Genomic DNA, 27,075 nt, shown 5'->3' with positions numbered 1-27,075 from the left:
TCCAGTGATATGACAGGATGGGGACTGGGAGGTAAGCAAGGGAAAGGGAGCTTACAAAAATGTGAGGGAGCGTGGGACAAACACACTAAGACGTTTAATATGAGAAGAGAAGTCTTAGACAGTGGTCACTGAAACAGGTATGGGGATAGGACAGGTGAACCTTGAATGGCCAACCTACAAAGAGAACTGGTGAGATCTTCATACCAAGAAACACCATAATTATCTGTCAACAGACTGAACTCTACCCGTTCTGGATTTATACATCGCACACAATCTATGGTTGAGTCGGCAGCACATCAGGTACGACCATGATACTAATGTATTATTTCAGATACTGATAGTTTTTTAAAAGGAGATATAGCTATGTACTCACTAGAGGCTGATTTATGTATGAACGGATATGTGAGTTTTTTCCAAGAAAATTATGGTATTCAAGATGTTGTATGAATGGCTTCTTCAATATCAAAAGCCATTGCATGGTGCCAGATCTGATGTAAGGATCTGCCTCAAGGACCCTATTGACTTATACAATAGGGTCCGTCCAGGTTCTGTCAAGTTTTCTGCTGCCGTAAAAGGTGCTGCATGCTGCGCTATTCCTGCTGTCAAAAGTAATGGAAAGCACAAAGGAAACCTTTGGTAGAATTTTATAAGGCAGATGTGAATATAGCCTTATGATCCGTCCTACAAGAGGTTTATAGGACAAACAACCCAGCAGTGGGACTCTTGTATGAAAAATGACAGCTGTATAGTGCAGGAGGAAAAGAAGTACAGATAGACAGAGATCCTTATTTAAAGTGACTACCAACATTTAAAAGGGGCTGTCCACGCTAGAGGGCCTTTCAGCCTGATTCCCCCCCGTCTTTGGACCTGTGGAGGGAAGCATACTTACCTGCTCTCCGATGCTTGGTTCCGGCTCCTTCGATCCCCTATTGCCACTGACACGTCAGTGTCCGGTTTGACAGTGGTCACATGTGCCTCTTCAGCCAAAGACTGGCTGAAGCAGTGACCTCCGTCCAACCAGATGTTGAGACGACAGACTGGAGCACGTCAGTGACAGCGGAGAGCAGGTAAGTATCCACAGATCCAGTGATTTGGGGTGGTCAAGCTTAAAGACCCTTGAACATGTTCCTAGCCAATTTGAATCAAAGGAGTGAAATTACTTTGTGTCATTAAACATGGCTAAGAAAAAGCCATTGGAAATGTATAGCGGAACATAACTTTTTTTAAGGGGGTTCTCTGGCTTGGAAAATCCAATTTCTTGTACCATAATGGAGAATTCTGAGTTTGTAGAGGGAAATCCCCTGTCCAAGATCCTCAGGAATGGAGAGGGCTTATAAAGTGTGTCTCTCTTGTTGTGGAGGACCTGTCATGTCCTGCATTTCATAGATAACCCACTGTTTTGAATGAGCGCTGTGTAATACCTCATTTCCCCTGAGATGGCGCTGCAGCGGAAATGAACAATGTAGCCTTATGAGGGCGTGTTTGTTTTTTTCAGGACAAGTTGTAGTCTTTAATGTCACCATTTTGGGGTACACATAACTTGTTGATTAACTTTGATTAACTATTTTGGGTGGAATGGAGAAAAAAAGGCAATCCCACTATTGGCTTTTTAAGTTTTATAACCTTATACGTGATAACCTTGTACTCAGGTTCAGCAATGCCATTACAGTGAAACCAAATTTACCGTATATACTCGAGTATAAGACGAGTTTTTTGGCACATATTTTTGTGCTCAAAAAGCCCCCTCGTCTTATACTCGAGTCTAGGTCTGTATTATGGCAACTTACATTGCCATAATGCAGACCAACAGTGGCGTAGCTATAGGGGTCGCAGCAGTCGCAATTGCGACTGGGCCCCTAAGTCAGGGGGGCCCACGGGGCCCCCCAGGAGATAATGAGTAAAGCCCTGGATTATTTATTTGGATATCTTACTTTGTCTTAGCTCCGGTAATAGCAGGCAGTGCGGGGGGCGGCGCTCACTCACTGACGTCACGCGCCTGCGCCGCCTAGTGGGAGGAGCAGGCGCGTGACGTCAGTGAGTGAGCGTCGCCCCCCGCACTGCCTGCTATTACCGGAGCTAAGACAAAGTAAGATATCCAAATAATCTGAGTAAAGAGCTCAGCAATGAGCAATGATTAAAGTTAAAGTAGTTACTGATTAGTTTATAAATATACTGCTGTGAGTGTCGGGGAGGGGGATCTGTGGATGGCCATCATGGCACTGTTTAGGGGAGGGGGGATCTGTGGGTGGCACTGTTTAGGGGGGATCTGTGGATGGCACTGTTTAGGGGGGATCTGTGGATGGCACTGTTTAGGGGGGATCTGTGGATGGCACTGTTTAGGGGGGATCTGTGGATGGCACTGTTTAGGGGGGATCTGTGGATGGCACTGTTTAGGAGGGAGATCTGTGGATGGCTCCCTGTATTTAATGCAGAGTGTGTGTGTATATAATGCACACACTCTGCATTAAATACAGGGAGTCAGAGTCAGACTCCCATCAATCGGAGTCACCCTCTTGCAGATGTGTGTATATAATGTAGAGTGTGTGCATTATATACACATACACTCTGCATTATAGCTGCATTTCCCACCCTAGTCTTATACTCGAGTCAATAATTTTTCCCATTTTTTTGGGGTAAAATTAGGGGCCTCGGCTTATATTCGGGTCGGCTTATACTCGAGTATATACGGTATATAGTTTTTTTGTAAGTTTTTCTACTTTTGCACCAACTGCTTTTTTAAATATATTTTTCTATTACTGCCTCCAAAAACTATAACTTTAGTAACTTACATTTTTTGTTCTACAGAGTTAATTAAGGACTAAGTGATCGCCACAGCCTCTTCCTAGGCCAGTGATGTCACTTTCATCAGTCAAATCGTTTAAGCACAGCTCAGTTCCATTCAAATGAATGGGCCTGAGCTACAATACTAAGCACATCTGCTATACAGTGTATGGTGCTGTGCTTTGTAAGTTGTGAGGAGGCTGTAGGCCTCACCCAGGTGCCATGGCCTCTTCAAACATTCTGCCTCCCCGATCCTGAGCATAGGTCATCAATATTAAAATCCTGGACAACCCCTTTAGGCTGGGTTCAGACCTGAGTGTATTTGATATGCGCGTTTAACGCGCGTTTTTGTCGCGCGTTTTTATGCACGTTTTTTGCAATAGTAAACGCGTGTTTGACGCGCGTTTGTGTGATTGACTGCAGTGTCCTATGGCCACAAACGCGCGTCAAAACGCCCCAAAGAAGCTCAAGAACTTGTTTGAGCGTAGGGCGTTTTTCAGAGCGTTCAAACGCACTGTAAAACGCTCAAGTGAGAACCAGGGCCATAGAGAAGCATTGGTTTTCATGTGTTGAGCGTTTTACAGCGCGTTTGAACGCGCTGTAAAACGCTCAAGTGTGAACCCAGCCTTAAGCTCCTTCTAGTGGCGCCTGCAGGCATCTAGAATTTGGTCATTTATACATCTGCCTATGCAAGGTATTAGTGGCTCTGTATTAGAAAATGAAGCACTGAGGATTAGGAGAATTCGAACCATGCTTTGTAAAGGGTCGTTTTTATTTTCATTTTTAATAGTTTCAGGTTTAGTTGATGTACATTAGTCTTTTTGCAGTTTTTCTACGCAACTACTACATTCCTCTGTTGTACACTTGCATCCTTCTTAGTCTTCACTGTGTCACAATTTTGCTATAGGGTTATGTAATAACTGAAACACATGTATTTTCAGCACAGACGTGCCCGTAAGATGCATGAAGATGAACAGTATCTTACCAGACAAACCGCATAGAAAGACAGTCAGGCAAACTTACACTTAGACCTTGTCGTAAAATGTGCAACATTTGGCGCATTTCTGGCACAGGATGTCACATCAAGTTGTAGACCTATTTATGGAGCAAGTGCACTAAAAACTAATAATTCACTGGGTCTTACTTAACTGTTTCTAACACTCATTTAAAGAGGACCTTTCACCGATCCTGACATTGTGAACTAAGTATCATGACATATACAGCGGCGCCCAGGGATCTCACTGCACTTACTATTATCCCTGGGCGCCGCTCTTTCTCCCGTTATGTCCTCCGGTATGTTTCGGGGACTTGGTATAAGTAGGCGGAGTCTGCCCCTGTTCTGCTGGGCGTCTCCTTCTCCTAGGCTGTAGCGCAGGCCAATCGCAGCACAGAGCTCACAGCCTGGGAGTTTTTTTCAGGAACAATTCAATTCGCACCGAAGCCAAATTTCCTTGCGCTTCGTGGTAACGAATCACATTTTTTCCTAAAATTGCTGCTGAGGACATAGAGCAAGGAACTCTGGGAAGGCGGGATCACCCACAATGCCATGCATGCAGCCAATCAGCAGCCAGCCAGCCCCTGTGATGTCACAGCGCTATAAATAGCGTCAGCCATCTTAGCTTCTGCCATTTAGACGTCTGAAGGGACAGTGCTAGAAAAACTTCATTGTGCTAAAAAAACGATTTACAAGTTCAGGGAAAGATTATTCAAGGTGTAGGGAAAGGATAGGGAGGAATCATTCCACAGCATTTATGTTGAGCAGGGTTCAGTAGGGGAGGTTACAGACTGGGTAATAGGAACAATCCTATTACACCTTGCTGCACTGACTGGGGATCCAAATTGCCATTATACTGCTCTGTCATTCCAGCAAACCGTTCTTATTAGGCCTCATGCACACGGCCGTTGTTTTGGTCCGCATCCGAGCCGCAGTTTTGGCAGCTCAGATGCGGACCCATTCACTTCAATGGGGCCGCAAAAGATGCGGACAGCACTCTGTGTGCTGTCCGCATCCGTTTCTCCGTTCCGTGGTCTGCAAAAAAAAAAAAAAAACATGTCTTATTCTTGTTCGCGCTTTGTGGACAAGAATAGGCAGTTATATTAAAGGCTGTCCGTGCCGTTCTGCAAGATTGCGGAATGCACACCGACGCCATCCGTGTTTTGCGGACTGCAAAACACACAACAGTTGTGTGCATGAGGCCTTAGGGTGCAAGTGCTGTTTAATACAGGCATTAACAGAGTTTATTACAAGGAAATATTTCTAAGTCTTATTTGCCCTTGTGCGGTGCAGTTATATGTTGTAAAGCATTTTATGGCTTGTATTAGTGGGAAAAAAGCTTTTGTGTGGTGAAGTGCAAAAATTACAGCCCTTTTTTTCGTATATTAGTGGCAAAAGTAAAATATATTTGCCGCTCAGCGGTGCAGTTATCTGTTGTAAAGCCTTTTGTGGTGCTTTTTCTTGATGCTAACATCGACCTGTAATGCTGAGTTCATACTTGAGTTATTTGGTCAGTTTTGGCCCCGTGACTGCCCTAATAAGTGAAGTGCGCAGTGATTCTAAGAGCGACGCCTGTCACCTGCATGTCATACTGACTCACAGTACTGTTTCACTACCACAGCAGACTCCCTATGCGTGTTACTACAAGGCACAGTGTTCTACACCACTATAAGGGCTCTCAGCAGCCAGTTTTTAACGTAATGCGCCGCGAATAAATTCGGGTCAAACTGAATTTTTCCCCAAAAATTCAGTGAATCGGTGAATCGAATCTTTGAAAAATTCACTAATCTCGAATGTGTGATGCCCGTTGCCGTATTGCGGACCTGCAATACACGGGCACCGTTCCTTGGCCATTCCGCATCACGGATGCGGACCCATTCATTTCAATGGGTCCGCAAATCCGGAGATGCGGAACGGTACGGAACGGAAGAACGGAACACTACGGAGTGCTTTCTGGGGTTCCGTTCCGTGCTTCCTCACCGCAAAAAGATAGAACTTGCTCTAGCTTTTTGCAGAACGGAAGGATCGCGGACCCATTCAAGTGAATGGATCTGCGATCCCCATGCGCCTGCCCCACGGACGGTGCCCGTGCATTGCGGACCGCAATTTGCGGTCCACAGCACGGCTTCACACGTTCATGTGAATGAGCCCTAAAACATATAATTTATACATTTATATTTATATATAGGAGGTGTTATCAGGGACTGACAGCTATCTCTCTGTGCACACTTAGGCTACTTTCACATCTGCTTTTTCCATTCCAGTTTTGAGATCTGGCAGAGGATCTCAAAACCGGAGAAAAACGCTTCCGTTTTGTCCCCATTCATTGTCAATGGGAACAAAACTGAACTGAAGGGAACGGAGTGCACCAGAATGTATTCCGTCCTGGTTTGTTGCGTTCCCATGGGGGACACAAAACCGCTGCAAGCGTCAAAAATTTGTTAAAATAATAAAAACAAAATTAAAATAAAAAATAAAACAGTCTTGTGAATACGGACGACTTGCTGATTGTTCAATGCCTGTTGATTTTATACCTTTGTGAGTATAATAAAACCTTTTGAAAATATGGAAAGTTGATAGACCTTCACTATGTACTCCAAATACTAAAATCCACAGAAGGGTCGTTTCTCTGTTGGAACTCGGTTGTTCGGTTGCACTAGAAGAGACTGTCATATCCTCATCTACACTCAGAAGCTACAGCCTATACGTGGCAGCGCGACCACCTCTTTTTCGTGTACAAAACCGCTGCAAGCAGCGTTTTTGTGTGCGGCATGGGAAACTGAACATGCCGAATCTGGCATCAAAAACCATGTAAGTCAATGGTGCCAGATTCAGTTTTTTCAGACACTAAAAAAACGGATCCGGCGCCCATTGACTTACCATGGTTTTAGTGGCATGTTCATTTTCAATATAATACAATCTGATCCATTCTGAACGGATGCAGCTGGTTATTTTATTCAAGCGGACACGTTCTGCCGGATCTCAAAACCGGACAGCAAAAACTCATCTGTGAAAGTAGCCTTACACACACAATACTATCAGTCACTGATAACACCTCCTCTCTGTACCAATAGCTATTCCCGGGAGGTGAAAAACGCAAAAATAGAAATGCATGCCTCCCAAGTATCCCTCTATTGCTTCATTATTATCTATAATCCGATGATTTATGTGCTGATATTTAAATGGTTATTGAAGGGTAAGAAATAAATTGTCCCAGGGGCTGTAAAACATAAAGGAACTTATATTCACCTAACCGATCCCCAACTGCTGCACTTCTTACGGAGTCACTAATTATGGTTTGGGCAGAATTAGAAATGAACAAAATTGCAGTGATGCGTACCGGCATACGGTATATTGTCCCTCTTCACGATTTTCAGTTGGGAGGTATATAATTGTATAAATTACAGGTTTTTGTGAATTTTTTCCCACAAAAATATAAATCAATTATCTCAGCTTCTCCTGCTCTATAATATGGTGCTTTCAGATGGCATTGCATTTTGTGGTGACAGGTCCTCTTTAAAGGGGTTGTCCACTTTCCTATATAATGCATTAGAAATATGTTGTAGCATCGTTACTACCAGTTCAGTGTTCTCTACTCACTAAACCACCCAATTTTCTCTGAACAAGCACTGAAGCAGGTCCAAATGATGTCACACCCTAGAAGGTCACCTGACCAACCCATCCATGACTGTATGCACACTGCCATCCCTTTGTCTCCATTGCACATGCTCGGAATCCAAGGACTGGGACATGCATTGTAGAGACTTACCTAGTCTACTGTCTCCCCATCCACTGTGCGTCCAGGAATATACACTGGCACATGCGCAGTATTATATTGATTCTATGCGGCCTGCTGAACATGCACCAATATATCATTGTGGACACATAACGGTGCACTAGGTAAGTCTTTACTGTGCTTGCCCTGGTCTTTGGATTCGGTGCATGTATAATAGAGACAGGGATGGAAGTATGCGTACAGTAATGGAGGTATGGTCAGGTCACCCCTCCTAGGGCATGATGTCACTAGGACGTGCTGCAGTGCTTGAGTAGAGAACACCGAACTGTACTGCTATTTACACCGCCACAATGTATGTCTAATGTACAAGGCTTAGGCCAGTCTCAGACGAGCGAGTGGACTGCGGGACACTCTCCACGTGGAGCATGATTTTCCAGCCTGAATTCTGCTTCTGTGACAGGAACTCACTTTATTATAATGATTTATAATGATGTGTGTCCATGCCCGACATCATCTGTAATGGATTGTACTGACAGCATTATATCAGTACAATTTATTACAGTTGATGTTGGGCAGGGACACACAGCATTATAAATCACTATAATGCCATGAGGTCCCTTTAAAGGAGCAGAGTTCAGGCTGGAAAATCATGCTCCCACGTGGAGCCTGTTTCCCGCAGTCCACTCGCTCTTCTGAGAATGGCCTAGTAGTGAAACGGCCAACGCCTTTAAATGTGTGTTTCTAACCACTTAGGAAAACAGAGGTAAGAGCTGCAGAGTGAGCTGTCAGAGACCTTCTCTGAACAGGGAACAGACCAGCCTGAAGTGTGTGTAAGCAAGCTGCTATAGACGACAACATTAGCAACATTTTTAATAAAAACCTATTAGTAAAATAAATTTTAGCCCATAATATGGGTAAAGCAATGATTTAAAAAATGTCTTTAGGATGCATGAATGTACCTAAAAATGGTGCCAAAATTTTTGGCATGAAAGTCTGATGCAAAGTAAGCCAACCAATAGGTGGTGTAAAGTTAGACAATAGCGTCTAGCTATGCCCCACATTCTTCTTACAGTCCGAGCCACTTCCACCTCAAAATCCACTACGAATCCGCTGCTAAATCTGTATACATTACTTGTGGATTTGTTATAGATTTTACTGCAGATTTTCCATGGATTTTACACTTCACCACAACATAAATTCACATGCTACAGATTTAAAATTCGTACTATGGGTCAATTTATGCTGCATTATTTTTTGCAGCGTTTGGATAAGATTTCTTAAAATCTTATTCACATTGCTGCTACTGTAAAACAAGGTGGATTTCCAGCAGGCAAACCGTAGCGCATCTATACCCTGTGGACGTATCCTTAAAGGGGTTTTTTACCTTCTAAGCCCATTTTCAATATGCTCCGCAAAATGTGCCCCAAAAATGTAAAAATCCACTCACCTGTTCCCCAGTGCTGTGTTCCAGCGCCGGAGTTACGTGCGGCGCTGCAGCCGTTCACTGGTATCAACTGTGACATGTCCCCAAGCAACACGTGACTGCTGGATCATGTTTGACTTAGGGACATGGCACCGCTGAGGCCATTGAATGTCTGCATTGGCACATGTGACCCCATCTTGAGGTTTGCACGCTGGGGACTGGAAGAAGCATGGAATGAAGGCTCAGAGCTGGATCGGAGGGGCAGAGAACAGATTGAAAATGGGGTTAGAAGGTGGAAAACCACTTTAAAATTCCTGCCTACGCTGGCTATATACAGATATCTGGTAACCTTATGATACAACCTTAGTACATGCATATAGGCCAGTAACCGAAATGTGCAAGGATCTGCAGGTCTTCACACATACATAAAGGTCCTAGTCAGCGGCGTAGCTATAGGGGAAGCAGTGGAAGTGGCTGCTACGGGGCCCGAACTCAGAAGAGGCACACCTGGGGGGAGGACTGAAAGATATTATTGTCTGGGCCCCCATAACAGCATTATACAAAGACATTATATACAGTGTCAGTATATACGTGTAGTAAACGGATTGAGCAGCTGCCTGGCCTGGTCTGAGAGAGCTATCTTGACTAGCCACAGGAGAGGGGGTTGCACATGAGGAGGCGGTTGCTTGTGGTTTGGGTGAGGCTTAGGGCAGTTCAAAAATTTGCTGTGGGGCCCTGTCAGTTCTAGTTATGCCACTGGTCCTATTTCACAGGAAGATTTCTCGCCCGTAACGAGTGTTAATTGACAATACAGCATTTGAACGTTTAAAGCACCATTTTAGCGGAGCTGTTATCAGGCATGCAAGGTATTGCGATGCCAACAAGCAATCATACATAGAAGATGCCACGCTCTGACAGACGCGCAGTTGATTGGCAGGATGTTTACACCGGCAATGACTGGGAATGAGCGTTCTTAGGAATATTTAGTCACCTAACCATTGGAACATGCAAAAGGGCCTCTAGAGCAGGTGGTGGAGTGGCTAAGCACAGGAGGCAAGTTCTACAGAAGTGAATATATGCTGCAAAGTTCTTTCTATTGTTTTACATATCTTTAGTAAGGGTAGGTTCACATCTACAGAACAAAGTCCAATAGTCTGTTCCAGTATAGCTGGATACTGCCGCTCACTGCCGGGTCCCCACTGACTATAATGGACTTGACAGATCCCCGTTATGAAAATACCTCCCAGCATAACGCAAAGGCACATTCATGGTATTTTGCTTTAAAGTGTCAATTTTTATAAAAAATGCATACATTTGATATTAGTCGCTAAAAGTGTGACCCAAACACATAGTTATGCACAACCGCACCTCCTAAAAATAAAAGTGTGCAGAGATCATACATACTATAATAAGCCTATATTTACATGCACAGATCTTTATAAAATTACCAAAACAGGATAAACCTAAAATCAGTTTTTTTATGCTAATTTTCCACAGGCTTGTTTGGTCTGGGAAACATTCTGTGTGATGACCACATTTCCCAGACTGAACATTGCTCATCTGACCCAAACTCAGCATCATAGTGGCTTGTTCCTGCCTGACCATGGGTCTATTGTCTTCACAGCATTATGTGAGTACAGTACAGTAACAGTAACATACCGCTAGGATATGCCATTAAAGTCATAAGTGCAAATCCCACTTCTGAGACCTGCACCTAGCTCCAGAACAGGACCCCCAAAGTGAAGGAAAGCACAAGGCACATGCGCGGGTGCTCTCCATTCACTGCAATTGGAGTTCAGAAAATAGCCAAGTGAGCACATTCCCCTTCAGTTCTGGGGACCTGTTATGGAAATAGATGTGGGTCCTAGTCGTAGGACCTGCACCTATCTGATGTTGTTGGCATATCCTAGTGATGCGTCATCAGTATCTAAGATGATCCATTAAACAGAACACTACTTATCATCCCCCTGAATAGGTAGGTACCTGTTTGGTCGATACTAAAGAGCTGTGAATGAAGCGCTGTGGATATTGCTTCTTTTTGTGAATGTCTGAGGTGAGACAACCCCTTTAATCACACAACCACCTTCATAAAACTCTCCAGCAAACAGTGATTATAAGTAAAAATTCCTGAAAATTCAGATTTGTGACTAAAATTCTTACTCTGCTTATGCAAAAAATATATATACTCTTTAAAGAGAATCTGTCAACCCAATTTTGGACCATTATCTACAGTTATACATGAGAAGTACTGCAGATATGGGGTCCAGATCACTATTTTTTATTTACCTACTGCGTCCCGTTCCCCCGCTGTAAGTGCACAGAGCTGCTTTGAGATATATTGTCAGGACTGCTGTGCATGCGTAGTCCTCTCCATTATGTTAGAACAGCACAGCAGTCCTCACTGTGTATTTCAGAGCAGCTTTGAGAGCTGACAGCGGCGGAACCAGGAGGCAGTACTAAGTACTAAGCATGTATTACTGTAGATAATAGTCCAAAATCGAAGTGACAGATTCCTTTTAAAAACTGTAAGATATAAGGAGTTTAGACATATAAATATACGTGTATGGTGCAACTTACTTGATGCTGTAATTTAGACATTGGTGAATATTGTGACATCAATAAACAGCCTAAGGCCTCATGCACACGACCGTTTTTTGTTGCGGTCCGCAAAACGGATTTCCGTTGTTCCGTGATCCATGACCGTTTTTTCTTCCATGGGTCTTCCTTGATTTTTGGAGGATCCACGGACATGAAAAGTGAAAAAAAAAACTAAGTCAAGTTTCCATTGAAAATGATAGGAAAAACGGACACGGATCACGGACACGGATCACGGACGCGGATGACTATCTTGTGTGCATCCGTGATTTTTCACGGACCCATTGGCTTGAATGGGTCCGTGAACCGTTGTCCATGAAAAAAATAGGACAGGTCATATTTTTTTCACGGACTGGAAAAACGGATCACGGACGCGGAAGCCAAACGGTGCATTTTCCGATTTTTCCACTGACCCATTGAAAGTCAATGGGTCCGCGAAAAAAAAACGGAAAACGGAACAACAGCCGCGGATGCACACAACGGTCGTGTGCATGAGGCCTAAGGCTACATTCACACGACCGTATGTGTTTTGCGATCCGCAAATTGCGGATCTGCAAAAAAAAAAACAGATGATGTTCCGTATGGCATCTGTTTTTTTTGCGGATCCATTGTAACATTCCTATCCTTTTCCGCAAAACAGACAAGAATAGGACATGCTCTATTTTTTTTGCGGGGCTACAGAACGGACATACAGATGCGGATAAGCACACGGTGTGCTGTCCCCTTTTTTTGTGGACCCAATGAAATGATTGGGTCTGTATCCTATCCGCAAAAAAAAAAACGGAAACAAAATAAGTTTGTGTGAATGTAGCCTAATTCTCATCTTCTCACTCCTTTAAAAAAAAAAAAAGATTACCACATATGCGACAGTGCGCTAGTGTACTGTCTGATTGATGGCAGGGGGATTGATATGCAACAAAAAGTAAGTTATTTTCCCAAGGGGGGTAATCGGCAGTTACATAGGGAGAGGTGGTAGGAACAGCCTGTAAGCATGTCCACCACTGCCCCTCTTTCCTCTTCCCCGTTGGCTGAGGTCACAGCTGGCTGAAGGTGAAAGGCTGCTTTAACTTGCTTTATCTCAGGATGTATGGAGATACAAATTGTGGCTTGAAAACAAGACCAGGATCGGAGTTCCAAGGTCAGCAGTGAGAGCGGGAAGTATTTGCAGTTCCCACTTCAGGTGGCTGTATTATGACTTGTTTTGAAACCACTATTCTTAACTTTGAAACAAGACCTGGCCCAACAGCCCAAGACCGAGCCATTAGAGACAAGCATGTATCTCATACAACCTTGGCTACTAAAGTGTCCCCCTGCCAGGATGTACTGTATGTTCTTGGGCAAAGGGTTAAAAAGTAGTTTTTTTTCTGTTGGCACATTCACTTTAGATTGACATTTCTTCTGTGTATCCCACAATTCCATGCATCATAGGAGGGGCATAACTTGAAGCTCTTGGTCCCTAATGCAAATTATGTAACACCTACCATTTATAATATTGGATTCTTCATGAACCAGGTCCCAAGTGCATCTTCTACCTCTGAACTATGAACTCCCTATAGTTACATTAAACCCCTGCACCATTACTTTAGACACTTCTGGCTTTACTCAGCCCCCCCCCAAAAAAGGGGAAAAATAAGTATAAGAAATTTTGCATGACGTCACCAAGAATGGGGCTAAGAGCCCTAATTTTGCATGGACGACCCACGAAAGGGACAGGGCTTTAATAAGTGGGAATGTTTTGTGAATGTTCTGGACATTGTGGAGGCGTTCCTATGTTGTATAAGGGACAGAGCTTAAACAACTCGATATTTTCATTTTTATGGTGGCAGATATGCTACTGTCTGTCAGCATGTGTCAACACATAGGGAAATGTTATTTTGTCCACATGGGTTCCTTCCTGTACGTGCAGCACATTTTTCACTGCCCAATTTCAGTTTTCCTGTGAGTATATATTAGAAGGTTGGTTGTCATTTAGAAACGTCTCTGCCAGGTACACGATCATATGGAAGTATTAATTAGGAATATGGAGTACTTCTATAAATTGTTGAAGTACATTCACACATGAAGGCATGGCAGTGGTGCAGCAGGTAATTGTACCACTTCTGCGCTGGAAAAAATTGCGGAAAACCAATAGGAAAATTGCATGGGGAATACATGTGTTTTTATAGCAATATTTCATAGACCTGTTTTCATAGAAGCACACAATCATGGTGCACCTTTTCCTCAGTGGGGAAAAATATAATACTGTGAGTAATAGGGCAAGCTACAGATTTCAACTGCATAGTGTGAATGACCACATCACTACAAGAGCAGGATGTGGGATGCATTGATGTAATCTGGATCTGTATCATCAGGATGCCGAATATACTGTTTATAGCCTAAATTTCCTTCTATATGCTGTTTGGTTTACAGGTTTTATATATTTATAATTTTAACTCATGCAGAACTCCGCTTACAAATTTCATAAAATTGTAAGTGAATGACATGTCCATACTCGGCAGCACGGTGGCTCAGTGGTTAGCACTGGTGCCTTGCAGCACTGGGGTCCTAGGTTCGAATCTGACCAAGGACAAAATCTGCATGGAGTTTGTATGTTCTCCTCAAGTTTGCGTGGGTTTCCTCCGGGTACTTCAGTTTCCTCCCACACTCCAAAGACATACTGATAGGGACTGATAGGGACCTTAGATTGTGAGCCCCATTGAGGACAGCGTGATGATAATGTCTGTAAAGTGCTGCAGAATATGGCAGCGCTATGTGAGTGTGTCAAATAAATACTCTGTGAACCACCATATGCTTCTGGTAGAACTGCTCAGTGCATGGGTTTTTCCAGAATATTTAAAGTATAACTGTCGTTTAATTTATTTTATTTTTTTGTTAAATGTGTGGGACATTCTGATCATTTTTGCAATATACCTTATTTGTTGATTTTGCACTTTTTCATGACAAAACTGCCCCTGAAGTTTTCCCTAATCTGTCTTCATAGCACAGTGAAGACGCTCCTCCTTTCTCACTGCTGCTGCCCTCACTGCCTCCCACATATATATTTAAAACTGGCTATATATATATATATATATATATATATATATATATATATACACTGCTCAAAAAAATAAAGGGAACACTTAAACAACACAATGTAACTCCAAGTCAATCACACTTCTGTGAAATCAAACTGTCCACTTAGCAAGCAACACTGAGTGACAATCAATTTCACATGCTGTTGTGCAAATGGGATAGACAACAGGTGGAAATTATAGGCAATTAGCAAGACATCCCCAATAAAGGAATGGTTCTGCAGGTGGTCACCACAGACCACTTCTCAGTTCCTATGCTTCCTGGCTGATGTTTTGGTCACTTTTGAATGCTGGCGGTGCTTTCACTCTAGTGGTAGCATGAGACGGAGTCTACAACCCACACAAGTGGCTCAGGTAGTGCAGCTTATCCAGGAGGGCACATCAATGCGAGCTGTGGCAAGAAGGTTTGCTGTGTCTGTCAGCGTAGTGTCCAGAGCATGGAGGCGCTACCAGGAGACAGGCCAGTACATCAGGAGACGTGGAGGAGGCCGTAGGAGGGCAACAACCCAGCAGCAGGACCGATACCTCCGCCTTTGTGCAAGGAGGAACAGGAGGAGCACTGCCATAGCCCTGCAAAATGACTTCCAGCAGGCCACAAATGTGCATGTGTCTGCTCAAACGGTCAGAAACAGACTCCATGAGGGTGATATGAGGGCCCGACGTCCACAGGTGGGGGTTGTGCTTACAGCCCAACACCGTGCAGGACGTTTGGCATTTGCCAGAGAACACCAAGATTGGCAAATTCGCCACTGGCGCCCTGTGCTCTTCACAGATGAAAGCAGGTTCACACTGAGCACATGTGACAGACGTGACAGAGTCTGGAGACGCCGTGGAGAACGTTCTGCTGCCTGCAACATCCTCCAGCATGACCAGTTTGGCATTGGGTCAGTAATGGTGTGGGGTGGCATTTCTTTGGAGGGCCGCACAGCCCTCCATGTGCTCGCCAGAGGTAGCCTGACTGCCATTAGGTACCGAGATGAGATCCTCAGACCCCTTGTGAGACCATATGCTGGTGCGGTTGGCCCTGGGTTCCTCCTAATGCAAGACAATGCTAGACCTCATGTGGCTGGAGTGTGTCAGCAGTTCCTGCAAGACGAAGGCATTGATGCTATGGACTGGCCCGCCCGTTCCCCAGACCTGAATCCAATTGAGCACATCTGGGACATCATGTCTCGCTCTATCCACCAACGTCACGTTGCACCACAGACTGTCCAGGAGTTGGCAGATGCTTTAGTCCAGGTCTGGGAGGAGATCCCTCAGGAGACCGTCCGCCACCTCATCAGGAGCATACACGGGCGTTGTAGGGAGGTCATACAGGCACGTGGAGGCCACACACACTACTGAGCCTCATTTTGACTTGTTTTAAGGACATTACATCAAAGTTGGATCAGCCTGTAGTGTGTTTTTCCACTTTAATTTTGAGTGTGACTCCAAATCCAGACCTCCATGGGTTAAAAAATTTGATTTCCATTTTTTAATTTTTGTGTGATTTTGTTGTCAGCACATTCAACTATGTAAAGAACAAAGTATTTCAGAAAAATATTAAATTAATTCAGATCTATGATGTGTTATTTTTGTGTTCCCTTTATTTTTTTGAGCAGTGTATATATATATATATATATATATATATGTCCCCGTTTGTTTGACATTGATACACTGTCAGTGGTAAGCGCTGAAAGTGTACATGCGATCTGTATCCCCCATATGCTGAAGGAGATGCAGAAGAGCGGGCAGTGACCTCAGTCAGCACACTGGGCATAAAGATCGCATGTAAACTATCAGCGGTGAGCGTTGACAGTGTACAGATGTCAGCCAAACGGGTATATTTATATCATATTTATGGCCAGTTTTAGCTATATATGAGGGTGGCAGTGAGGGCAGCAGCAGTGAGCGAGGAGCATCTTTACTGTTCAGTACTGCGCTCTGCTGAACAGTGAGAACACATTTTCCATGACAACTCATCCCAAAAAGACAACTTCAGGGGCAGTTTTATCATGAAAAACTGCAAAATCAACAAATAAATGACATTGCAAAAATAATCAGAATCACTTGCCCTACACATTTAACAAAAAAAATGTTGTTACACTTTAAACATGGGGACAGTATGGCATAAGTATTAGAGGACGTATGTTTTGCTTGCATTGAGCATTATAATAATTACTCAAAGTCAATTGACATTATCAGTTGTGTTATTGACCTTAAGGGACTCTTGTAGTGTTCAAATTCAGATCGGTTGGACTAACCTGTACATACAAGACATCTGAGTCGAAAATACATAGAAACATAGATGATACCAGGATTACTTTGTGTTATAGTTATTATACATCACATATGATACACATGGTTCTCGGTTTCCAGGAGCAGGAGTACTGCATGTCCCCTGATAAGTTTTATCTACTGTGTGCAGTACATACAGAGGAAGACAGGGAAGGAAAAAGGCCTTGCAAGGGAAAGTAATTGACATAGCCATCTTGAAGTGGAAGACTGTAAATTTCAAAATTAAACTATTTGTGACAAATACAAAAGATCCCCCTGCCATGATGGACCTTTATGGTATATCCAATGAATATAAAAAATATTAAAAAAAAGTAATCAAAAGGGTCCTGGTTGCTCAACTTCAACCAACCACAGCACAGAAGTGGCCTCTCATGTCAATCACTCCACGGTTGCACTGCACCACCAGAAGATCCCCCGGTGTTCCTAGGCTCTAATATCATAGTGGGCCACAAAGGACCTGGAGGAAAAAACATTAGGCTGCCTTTGGAGCTACTAGGGTCTGTTTATTTTAGTCAAAACCTATTAGATGTTATTGGTGATAGGGGTTGAACCTCGAGAATAATTTCCTCTGGCGGACCTTAGGAGCCCCAGTGAGACACTGGATCACTCTACATTATAGAGTATGGGACATGCTAAAACAACCTAGTGATGCAGCGAATATCCCATGTATATACCCATAAAAGCAAGTAATAGGAAATGTGAGATGCAGGTGACACATGTCTAGGCAGCATCGCAACATAGTGTCCTACAAACACCACTATTTAATCAGTCTTCTAATTCCGCTATGTTCCCACAAAAAAAAGTTAAAAAATATATAAAAATTCAAATCAACCCCTTTTGCCATAATTTAAATAAAAAAAAAAACAATGCATCGCTGCATCCCAGAACACCTGAACTATTAAAATATAAGCAAATTAATCCTGTATGATAAATGACGTAATGGGGAAAAAAAATCTAATTTGCCATTTTTTTTCAACACTTCACCATACAAAATAAATAAAAAAAGTGATTAAAAAAGTTTTACATGCTCCAAAATATTGTCAATAAAATGTACAGATCGCCCTGCAAAAATAAGCTCTCACATAGCTCCATAGACAGAACTATAAAAAATAGTTATGGGGATTATATTATGGCGAAAGAAATTTTATTTTTTTCCCCAAAGTTTTCTTTTTTAGCATTAAAGCACAGAAAAACTGTATAAATGGTGATTCACAGAGTATTCACATAATCATACTGACCTGGAGAATGAAGGTAACAGGAAAGTTTTACCACATAGGGAACACCGTAGAGACAAAACCCATAGAACTGGTGGAATTGCGTTTATTTCCAATTTCATCCCAACTGGAATTTTTTTTTTCAGCTTCCCACTGCAAATTAGAAATTACAACTTGACCCCCCAAAAAAGTCCTCATATGGCTGTGCGAATGGAAAAATAGAAAAAGTATGGCTTCAGGAAGGCAGGGAGTGAAAAACAAAAATGCTAAATTGCCCGAGCCTGAAAAGGTTGAGGTGTTGCTGTGCCATGACATACACAAGTAAATAATAGAAAGTTTTGCTAATATGTTTTTTTCTTGGGCTACTATAAAGGGGCAGAATGGCTAAAAATAAGAAGCTATGCTCCCCTGTTGCTTACCTGGTATCCGTTTCCTGGTCTGGGTTTGACACACAGGATCAGACTTTTTTGCTCATTAGCTCCTAATGTTTTGCTTTCTTTTTTTCAGAGTTACAGAGAACTATTGTGAACTCCACTTATGCTGCACTTTCCATATAATGCCTGGTTTCCTCAATGTAGAACCTAGATCTGGAACGTTCCGTTCATAAATGGGAGAACAGTGTGCCCACGGAGACATGGATCTCACTTGGCAAGAGATCTTCTCTATCACCGAACTTCAGGTTAGTAGAAGCGTATATCAGTCCTCACAGCATAATATGTAACCTATTGACTTTTTGGAAGAGAAAGGTAAAACTGTAATAAATCATTCACACTTAGTTTGATTGGGCACATATTTGTGCTGGGAAATGTGTCAGCAACCACAGTGCCACTTAAAGGGATTCTGTCATCAGATTTAACCCCTCTAACCTAAACATATGCTAATGTCCAGACTAATAAGAAGAATCCTAAGCTGGCTTTATTAAACCTCACTGTGGCTCTATTTGCCCCCAAAAAAAGGTTTATAACCTGTCAATCACTTACTTAAGGTGCCCAAGGGAAGGTCCGTTAATACAGGGTGCCAGGCCGCACCCCTCGCCGTCCGGTGCCCAGCGCCGCCTTCCCTGTCTCCAGCGCCACCTTCTACAGCTCAGCGCCGCCTCCGCAATCCTCCCTGTCCCTCTGCCAGACTGCGCACTAGGCTCAGAATGATGCGCCCGTGCAGACTCCTGGCAGCGGCTTAGTTGAGCGAAGTGCGCATCAGGCCGGTGCATGCGCACTTCGCTCAACTGAGCCGCTGCCAGGAGTCCGCACGGGCGCATCAGGCTGAGCCTAGTGCGCAGGCGCGGGATCTGGCAGAGGGACGGGGAGGATTGCAGAGGCGGCGCTGAGCTGTAGAAGGCGGCGCTGAAGACAGGGAAGGCAGCGCTGGGCACCGGACGGCGAGGGGTGCGGCCGGGCACCCTGTATTAACGGACCTCCCCTTGGGCACCTTAAGTAAGTGATTGACAGGTTATAAAAACCTGTTTTTTGGGCAAATAGAGCCACAGTGAGGTTTAATAAGGCCAGCTTAGGATTCTTCTTATTAGTCTGGACATGAGCATATGTTTAGGTTAGAGGGGTTAAATCTGATGACAGAATCCCTTTAAATTCCACATGCTTTTTGGAAATATAATAGTTTTATATCTACCAGCAAACAAATCACCCTTTTTGTGCAGGATTATACTATCTTGTGAATTGGAATTAGCTGAATGTCCATAATATAGAGGTTGTTAAATTGTTAAGTTGTACCCATCATCCAAGCCCATCATAGGTGGACCACCTAACAGTTTTAAAGGGTATCTGTCAGCAGATTTTTACCTATGACACTGGCTGACCTGTTACATGTGCAGCATGCCAGGGCTCCCTAAGGATTATTTCGGGTGTGAACGTACTAGTGATAAGGTACCGAGGATAGTAGTACTCATGGTTTAGTTGTCCCTTGGGGCCGGCAGTGCAGTGGATGGAAAGACAGCACTAAATCCTCCGGGGCACTCTTCATTGCAGGATACACCAGCCAGATGGAAGTTGAGGTGCCCTTGATGGTGGTGATGTTTAGGATGCTTGTGGTGGCTGGGCCCTTGTGTCTGTGACGCCAGCACCGTTAGGTGCAAATGTTGAGAGTAGTAGTAGTAGTAAGAATGAGGAGTCGGTAGTTGTAAATCAGTTGAACATTTACTGACAATAGTCTCTGGACAGTTGGTACACTTCATCAATGGAAAGCCTTTTGTATAGCATAAGTAATAATAAGTTCACTTGTAATCCTATTATCAGGTAGTGGCAGTTGTCAATGAAGAGTTGTCCCTCTTAAAGTAGACACTTTACAGGCAAGGATCCTGTTGGTAATCCCAAGTTCACTCTATAGCACTCTGGTACTAAGTATGCTGATATACAGTACAGACCAAAAGTTTGGACACACCTCATTCAAAGAGTTTTCTTTATTTTCATGACTATGAAGCCATCAAAACTATGAATTAACACATGTGGAATTATATACATAACAAACAAGTGTGAAACAACTGAAAATATGTCATAATCTAGGTTCTTCAAAGTAGCCACCTTTTGCTTTGTTTACTGCTTTGCACACTCTTGGCATTCTCTTGATGAACTTCAAGAGGTAGTCCCCTGAAATGGTCTTCCAACAGTCTTGAAGGAGTTCCCAGAGAAGCTTAGCACTTGTTGGACCTTTTGCCTTCACTCTGCGGTCCAGCTCACCCCAAACCATCTTGATTGGGTTCAGGTCTGGTGACTGTGGAGGCCAGGTCATCTGGCGCAGCACCCCATCACTCTCCTTCATGGTCAAATAGCCCTTACTTTAAAAGTTTTCCCAATTTTTTGGCTGACTGACTGACCTTCATTTCTTAAAGTAATGATGGCCACTCGTTTTTCTTTACTTAGCTGCTTTTTTATTGCCATAATACAAATTCTAAAAGTCTATTCAGTAGGACTATCAGCTGTGTATCCACCTGACTTCTCCTCAACGCAACTGATGGTCCCAACCCCATTTATAAGGCAAGAAATCCCACTTATTAAACCTGACAGGGCACACCTGTGAAGTGAAAACCATTTCAGGGGACTACCTCTTGAAGCTCATCAAGAGAATGCCAAGAGTGTGCAAAGCAGTAATCAAAGCAAAAGGCGGCTACTTTGAAGAACCTAGAATATGACATATTTTCAGTTGTTTCACACTTGTTTGTTATGTATATAATTCCACATGTATTAATTCATAGTTTTGATGCCTTCAGTGTGAATCTACAATTTTCATAGTCATGAAAATAAAGAAAACTCTTTGAATGAGAAGGTGTGTCCAAAATTTTGGTCTGTACTGTATATAGTTACTATGAGCTATCCTTTAAGGGCGATCTCAGGGCAGGCAAACTTATCTGCTTCATTATTTGCAGAATACTCTTCTAAATAGGTTTTTTCACTATGACCCGGAAGGCTTGTGTAGTGGATAAGGACAATTCTGCGCACTAACTGTCCATACGTGTCCAGGCACTCGGAAAGCTACTCCTGGTCACTTGTGCTAATGAGGTCCATAAGCTAAGTTTAGCTGTTATCCTCACTAGGCTCTCCGCATCTTTGGACATAGACTCACTGTCTGGTGCTTGGTTGCTGTCTTCTCCAGATTTGATCAGGGCCCAGAGGAAAGGAAAACAGCTACATGATGACTTTAGCCTGTTTCTCTCCTCCATGAACTTGCTTCTCTTTACTCTGACTACATTCTAATCCTCTCTCAGCTAGAACCCCCCACTATATATACTATGTGGTGCCAGCACCACCTAGGGGATAATGGATGTAAATGAACTTGCCAGCCAGATAATAGAGAATACCATACATTACATTTCAATACATATATTTATTCAGATGTTTGAAGTGTTCCATTTACACACATATGTGGGACGCTGCACATGTGCGCTTGGCACCTGAAGGCATCTGTGTTGGTCCCATGTTCATATGTGCCCGCATTGCTGAGAAAAAAGATGTTTTATTATATGCAACTGAGCGTCTAGGAGCAACAGGGGCATTGCCGTTCTACCTAGAGGCTCTGCTCTTTCTGCAACTGCCGCGCCCTTTGCAGTTTAGGAGAAAGTCAGGGCCAGGTGTGGGGATGTTTAAGCTGCCTGGCCCTGTAAAAAAAAAAAGTACAGGGGACACAGCAGTTGTAGAGAGAGCAGAGCCTCTAGGTGTAACGGCAATGTCCCTGTTGCTCCTAGAGGCTCATTTGCATATATTAAATATACATTTTGTTCCAGTAATGCAGGCACATATGAACACAGATGCCTTTAGTGCACATGCAACAGGCCAGTCAGTTTTAAAGGCACAAATCTGCTGACAGATGCCATTTAAAATTGATAGGTGGTCCACCTATGATGGCCTTGGATGATGGGTACAACCTCTAAAATGTCAAGAACAAAAAGAAAATTAATGTTCTTATCTTTGTTGGAGGCACCAACAGAGGCTTCTTTACATTTTCCACTTTACATGGAAAGATGCATGAAGCATTATTTATTTTGACATGGCGTCAAACACTTTGGCAGAACCTGTCGGATGCCATTATAATTAGTAGGGCATTCTGGGCATTCGTGGTGTCTGTCATGTGGTGGATATCGCACAACATTGTGGCTTCTGTTATAAACAGTAACCACAATGCAGATGTGAACAGAGCCTTTAATATTGTTAAATTTGCCCAGTTATTGCGAACTAAAGCCATTGCACATATAACATCTTCATTCATTCTTGCTCTTTGTGAACAATTCCACTGTGCCTCACTGGGAAACTCTCTGTGCTCATACCTGCAATTTTATGCAAAAGTGTGGGCCTCTGTTTGTCAAATGACATATTTTGTTGACAGGGGTGCACCAATCCCTATGCCAAATTCTCACCCTAACCTCTTCCCTTCTAACATTACATACTGGGTAATACAGCACCACATATGGTACGTATGGTATCCAGTGGCATCTCCTTTGAGGTTGATGTTCTCTTTCCTCGTCTTCTCCTTTCTCATCAGACCACCATGATTTCTTTCAGCCGCATCTCGTTTCTGCAGAGTTAGACAAACAGACATCTTAGTTTCCTATTTTTCCATCGTCTTCCCGCCTTCTGAACCCCCCATCCTGCAACCCCCAATACTGTTCCTGCTGTGCTTCCCAATACTATACCCCTGAAAATACTAGTACCACACAGATAGTTCCCCCTTCAATAATTATTTGCACGCAGTGCACTAAAATATAACTACGGCCAGCATATAGTGTCCCTGACACTAATAGTGTAACCATAATGTTCCCCAAAAATAATTGTGCTAAGCTGATAGTGCACTAGTGTGCCCCCCACAGTAATAATGCCCCCAAAAGTCCCACCAATACAAATAATTATCTGTCAGAGTGCACTTAGTAGTAATAGTGCCCCAGAAGTAATAATGTAATAAGAGTGCCCATAATAATGTGTGAAATGTCCCCTTATAATGTGCACTAGTACAAAAAAATACCCTTTATAATGTGCACTAGTACAAAAAAAATACCCTTTATAATGTGCACTAGTACAAAAAAATACCCTTTATAATGTGAGCCAGTGCAAAAAATGTCCCCTTGTAATCTGTACTAGTACAAAAAAATACCTTCTATTAGTGTCCCCAGTAGAGCCAGTGTCCCTATAGTGCCCCCATAATGTGTGCCAATGCCCTCTACCATGTGTCAGTACAAATAAATACCCCATATTAGTGCCCTCAATAGAACTAATGTCCCTATAGTGCCCCTATAATGTGTGTCAGTTTAAAATGCCCCTAATATAGTGCCTCCCAGTAGAAGTCCCCATAGTGCTCCTCCCCCTTCCCCATAGTGCCCTTCATAATGAGTGCCAGTATAAAATGCCCTTATATAGTACCCCCCAGTAGAAGTCCCCATAGTGCTCCTCTCCCCCTTCCCCATAGTACCCCCCATAATGTGTGCCAGTATCTAATGCCCCTATATTGTGCCCCCAGTAGCTGCCCATATTGTTCTTCTCCCCCGTAACCATAGAGCCCCCAATAATATGTGCCAGTATATAATGCCCCTAATAGAAGCACCCATGGTGCTCCTCTCCCCCCTTCCCCATAGTGCCCTCCATAATATGTGCCAATATATAATGCCCCCACTAGATGCCCCCATAGTGCACATCTCCCCCTTTCCCCATATTGGCCAACAGCATGGTGTCAAATAAAAATTAAACACTAATACTTATCTCCATGAGGCTGTCAGCGATGTGGTGCCATTTTGCATAGTGGACTAGTATATCACTACTACAATACTGTGGCACTAAAATATTACTGCAAGTCCGTGGTAGCAACAAGGGAGTTTAGCTTTGAAGATCTGTCCAGTCTACACACTGTACTACACAAAGTTTCTCTTGGGCTTCCAGATCTTGTCCAGAATTGAAGATTTCACCTTTACCTCCGTTCCATTTACTAAATACATTTTTGGAGAAAGAAGATTGTAGGTTGTAAACATATAGATATACTGTATACTATACAGGTTTAGTTTTATCTGGCTTTGTGTCAATTACTGTATAACAGTCCGCTGCTTAGAGGAGCCCATGGTCGTTGAGTGACATAAAACACCCTCACAGAATTTATTTACTGAACAGTAAATGTATGCATCGTTCTTTGAAGGAGGAATGACAAGCTAAGGGTTCTTTCACACTAGCTTTTTTCTTTTCCGGCACTAAGTTCCATCCTAGGGGCTCAATACCGGAAAAGAACTGATCAGTTTTATCCCCATGCATTCTGAATGGAGAGCAATCCGTTCAGGATGCATCAGGATGTCTTCAGTTCAGTCACTGTACGGTTTTTGGACGGAGAAAATACTGCAACATGCTGCGGTATTTTCTCCGTCCAAAATTCCGGAACACTTGCCGGAATGCCGGATCCAGCATTATTTTACATTGAAATGCATTAATGCTGGATCCGGCCCCAAGTGTTCCGTAAAAACGGATCCGCAGACCTTTAAAAATATGAAAAAGATACTGGATCCATTTTTCCGGATGACAACCGGAGAGACGGATCCGGTATTGCAATACATTTGTGAGAAGGATCCGCATCCAGATCCGTCTACAAATGGTATCCGTTTGCATACAGATTGCCGGATCCAGCAGGCAGTTCCGGCGATGGAACTGCCTGCCGGAATCCAGCGACGTTAGTGTGAAAGTACCCTAAGTGAGTTCTGAGACCATAAAGGGGTTGTGTCACAAAACATATTCTATGTTTTAAAACCAGCAGATGGATCTGAATACTTTTGTAATTGCATGTAATTAAAAATGTAAATTGAAAAATGAAGTAATTAACTAATGCATTTAAATGGACATTGACTCAACCAAATCACATAAAGATTATAGAAAAAAATTAAAACGCTCAACATTTTATGTGACTTTAAAGGTTTAACCAACCAGTAACCAGGGTCAGCATAGAATATCACTGGTTGGAGGGGTGATGAACTTTTACGATTTCATATTATCATACAATATTCATACATATTTAACTTCTTCTGTTCTTCAGGGATTGGATTTACAACCAGATTCCTCTTATGATGTTGAGAGTGGATATCAAACACCCATACTGCCCACTCCAGGATGCAGTTTCAATAGTTTCTCAAGAGATGGTATTGTACCCACCGCAAACTGTATGGCAATCTCCAGTCGATCTTACATGGACTGTCAAGCCCAGAATGCAGCAATCCCTATGACTTATGGATATGGTCCAACGTCATATACAGGAATGTTAATCTCATCAAGTATGTCTCAGATGGGGGCAATAAATCACTATGCATCAAAGCACATACCACCTAGTGCAATGAGTGCCCCAGGAAACCAGGTAATTATGCCTGAGCCTTACCTGAGCAGTGTAAATTCTCTGCACCTTCCCTCCAAAAACCATGATGATTTTGAAACTGATTCGGGTTTGTCTCTGAATTTTAGTGATGGGGAATCAATAGAAATAGAGAATATAGACAGCCACAGGCTTCACTCAGAATTTATGGAAATAATTCCACAACATGCCTACCAAAACCAATATCCTTTGGCAACGAATCTCACACAACCTGTCATAGAAAACATGTGTGAAGCCGAAACATACTTTGCATCACGGACTCAAGAACTTGTCTGCAGTAGGGATCAGCGAAGGGCAGTCGCAATGCAGATCCCATTCCCCGCAGACAGGATAGTCAACCTTCCTGTGGAGGAGTTTAATGAACTTCTGTCTCGCTACACATTGACTGAATCTCAGCTGGCTCTGGTCAGGGACATCCGTAGACGTGGCAAGAACAAAGTAGCTGCTCAGAACTGTCGAAAACGCAAGATGGAGAACATTTCCATCTTGGAAAAAGAAATTGGGCAGCTCAGATCAGAGCGAGAAGGATTACGTAGGGAACGAGAGGAGGTGGAAAGTATCATTTCTGAACTGAAAAGCAACATGAAGGGACTACAGAAAGAGGTTTATAGTATATTAAAAAATCAGGGCAACCATCACTACCCAGAAGATATTTTGCTCCATCAGACACCAAATGATAATGTTTCTTTCTCGCTGCAGTAGAGTGGATTGTCCATTTTCAGACGATAACACATTTTTATGAAATGGAAGGAAGGGATTCTGGAAACATGCTTTGTAATTGAGTCTTTGGTAAATGTATACAACTTTTAAAATTACAAACATCTGTCGCTGTTTTCGTCTTTGGTCCATAGTGTTCAGTGGCCTTGAAAACTATTGCAGTACAGACTTCAATGAACATCATTAAATGTTGAACTCACATTAATTAAATAATGGCCACCCTCAGCCTAATCTGACACCAAAGAAAGCCAGGGGAGATAAGGTAATACCTGGAAAATATTCATGATCTCTTTCCTAAATTCACACTTGCATCATACAGAACTACTGGTATGCTGGATCACCAACCTCTGTGTTTTAAAGACGAGACTGATGAACATAGAAATGGATGCCAATAGAAGAACCAAAATGTAAATTGCAACTTGTTTTATATGGAA

At 43.0% G+C, this 27,075-nt stretch overlaps 1 protein-coding gene across 1 annotated transcript; it reads left to right on the top strand.

Moving 5' to 3' along the window:
- NFE2 (nuclear factor, erythroid 2) lies at positions 1 to 27,075 on the top strand. Its single transcript, XM_040425849.1, has 3 exons — positions 1 to 300; positions 18,599 to 18,770; positions 25,595 to 27,075. The coding sequence occupies exons 2-3, from the start codon at positions 18,699 to 18,701 to the stop codon at positions 26,624 to 26,626; spliced, it is 1,104 nt and encodes a 367-aa protein (XP_040281783.1). The 5' UTR covers positions 1 to 300; positions 18,599 to 18,698; the 3' UTR covers positions 26,627 to 27,075.

Source organism: Bufo bufo, chromosome 3 (genome assembly GCF_905171765.1).
Source record: "Bufo bufo chromosome 3, aBufBuf1.1, whole genome shotgun sequence".
Lineage (NCBI taxonomy): Eukaryota > Metazoa > Chordata > Amphibia > Anura > Bufonidae > Bufo > Bufo bufo.
The sequence above is the reverse complement of the archived record's forward strand: the minus strand, read 5'-3'. Positions and strand labels throughout refer to the sequence as shown.

Excerpts from the sequence above, each read along its gene's own strand:
- NFE2 (XM_040425849.1), top strand. The coding sequence starts at position 18,699 with ATGGGAGAACAGTGTGCCCACGGAGACATGGATCTCACTTGGCAAGAG. Across the intron at positions 18,771-25,594 it reads TCTCTATCACCGAACTTCAG|GGATTGGATTTACAACCAGA; the intron begins GTTAGTAGAAGC and ends TCTGTTCTTCAG.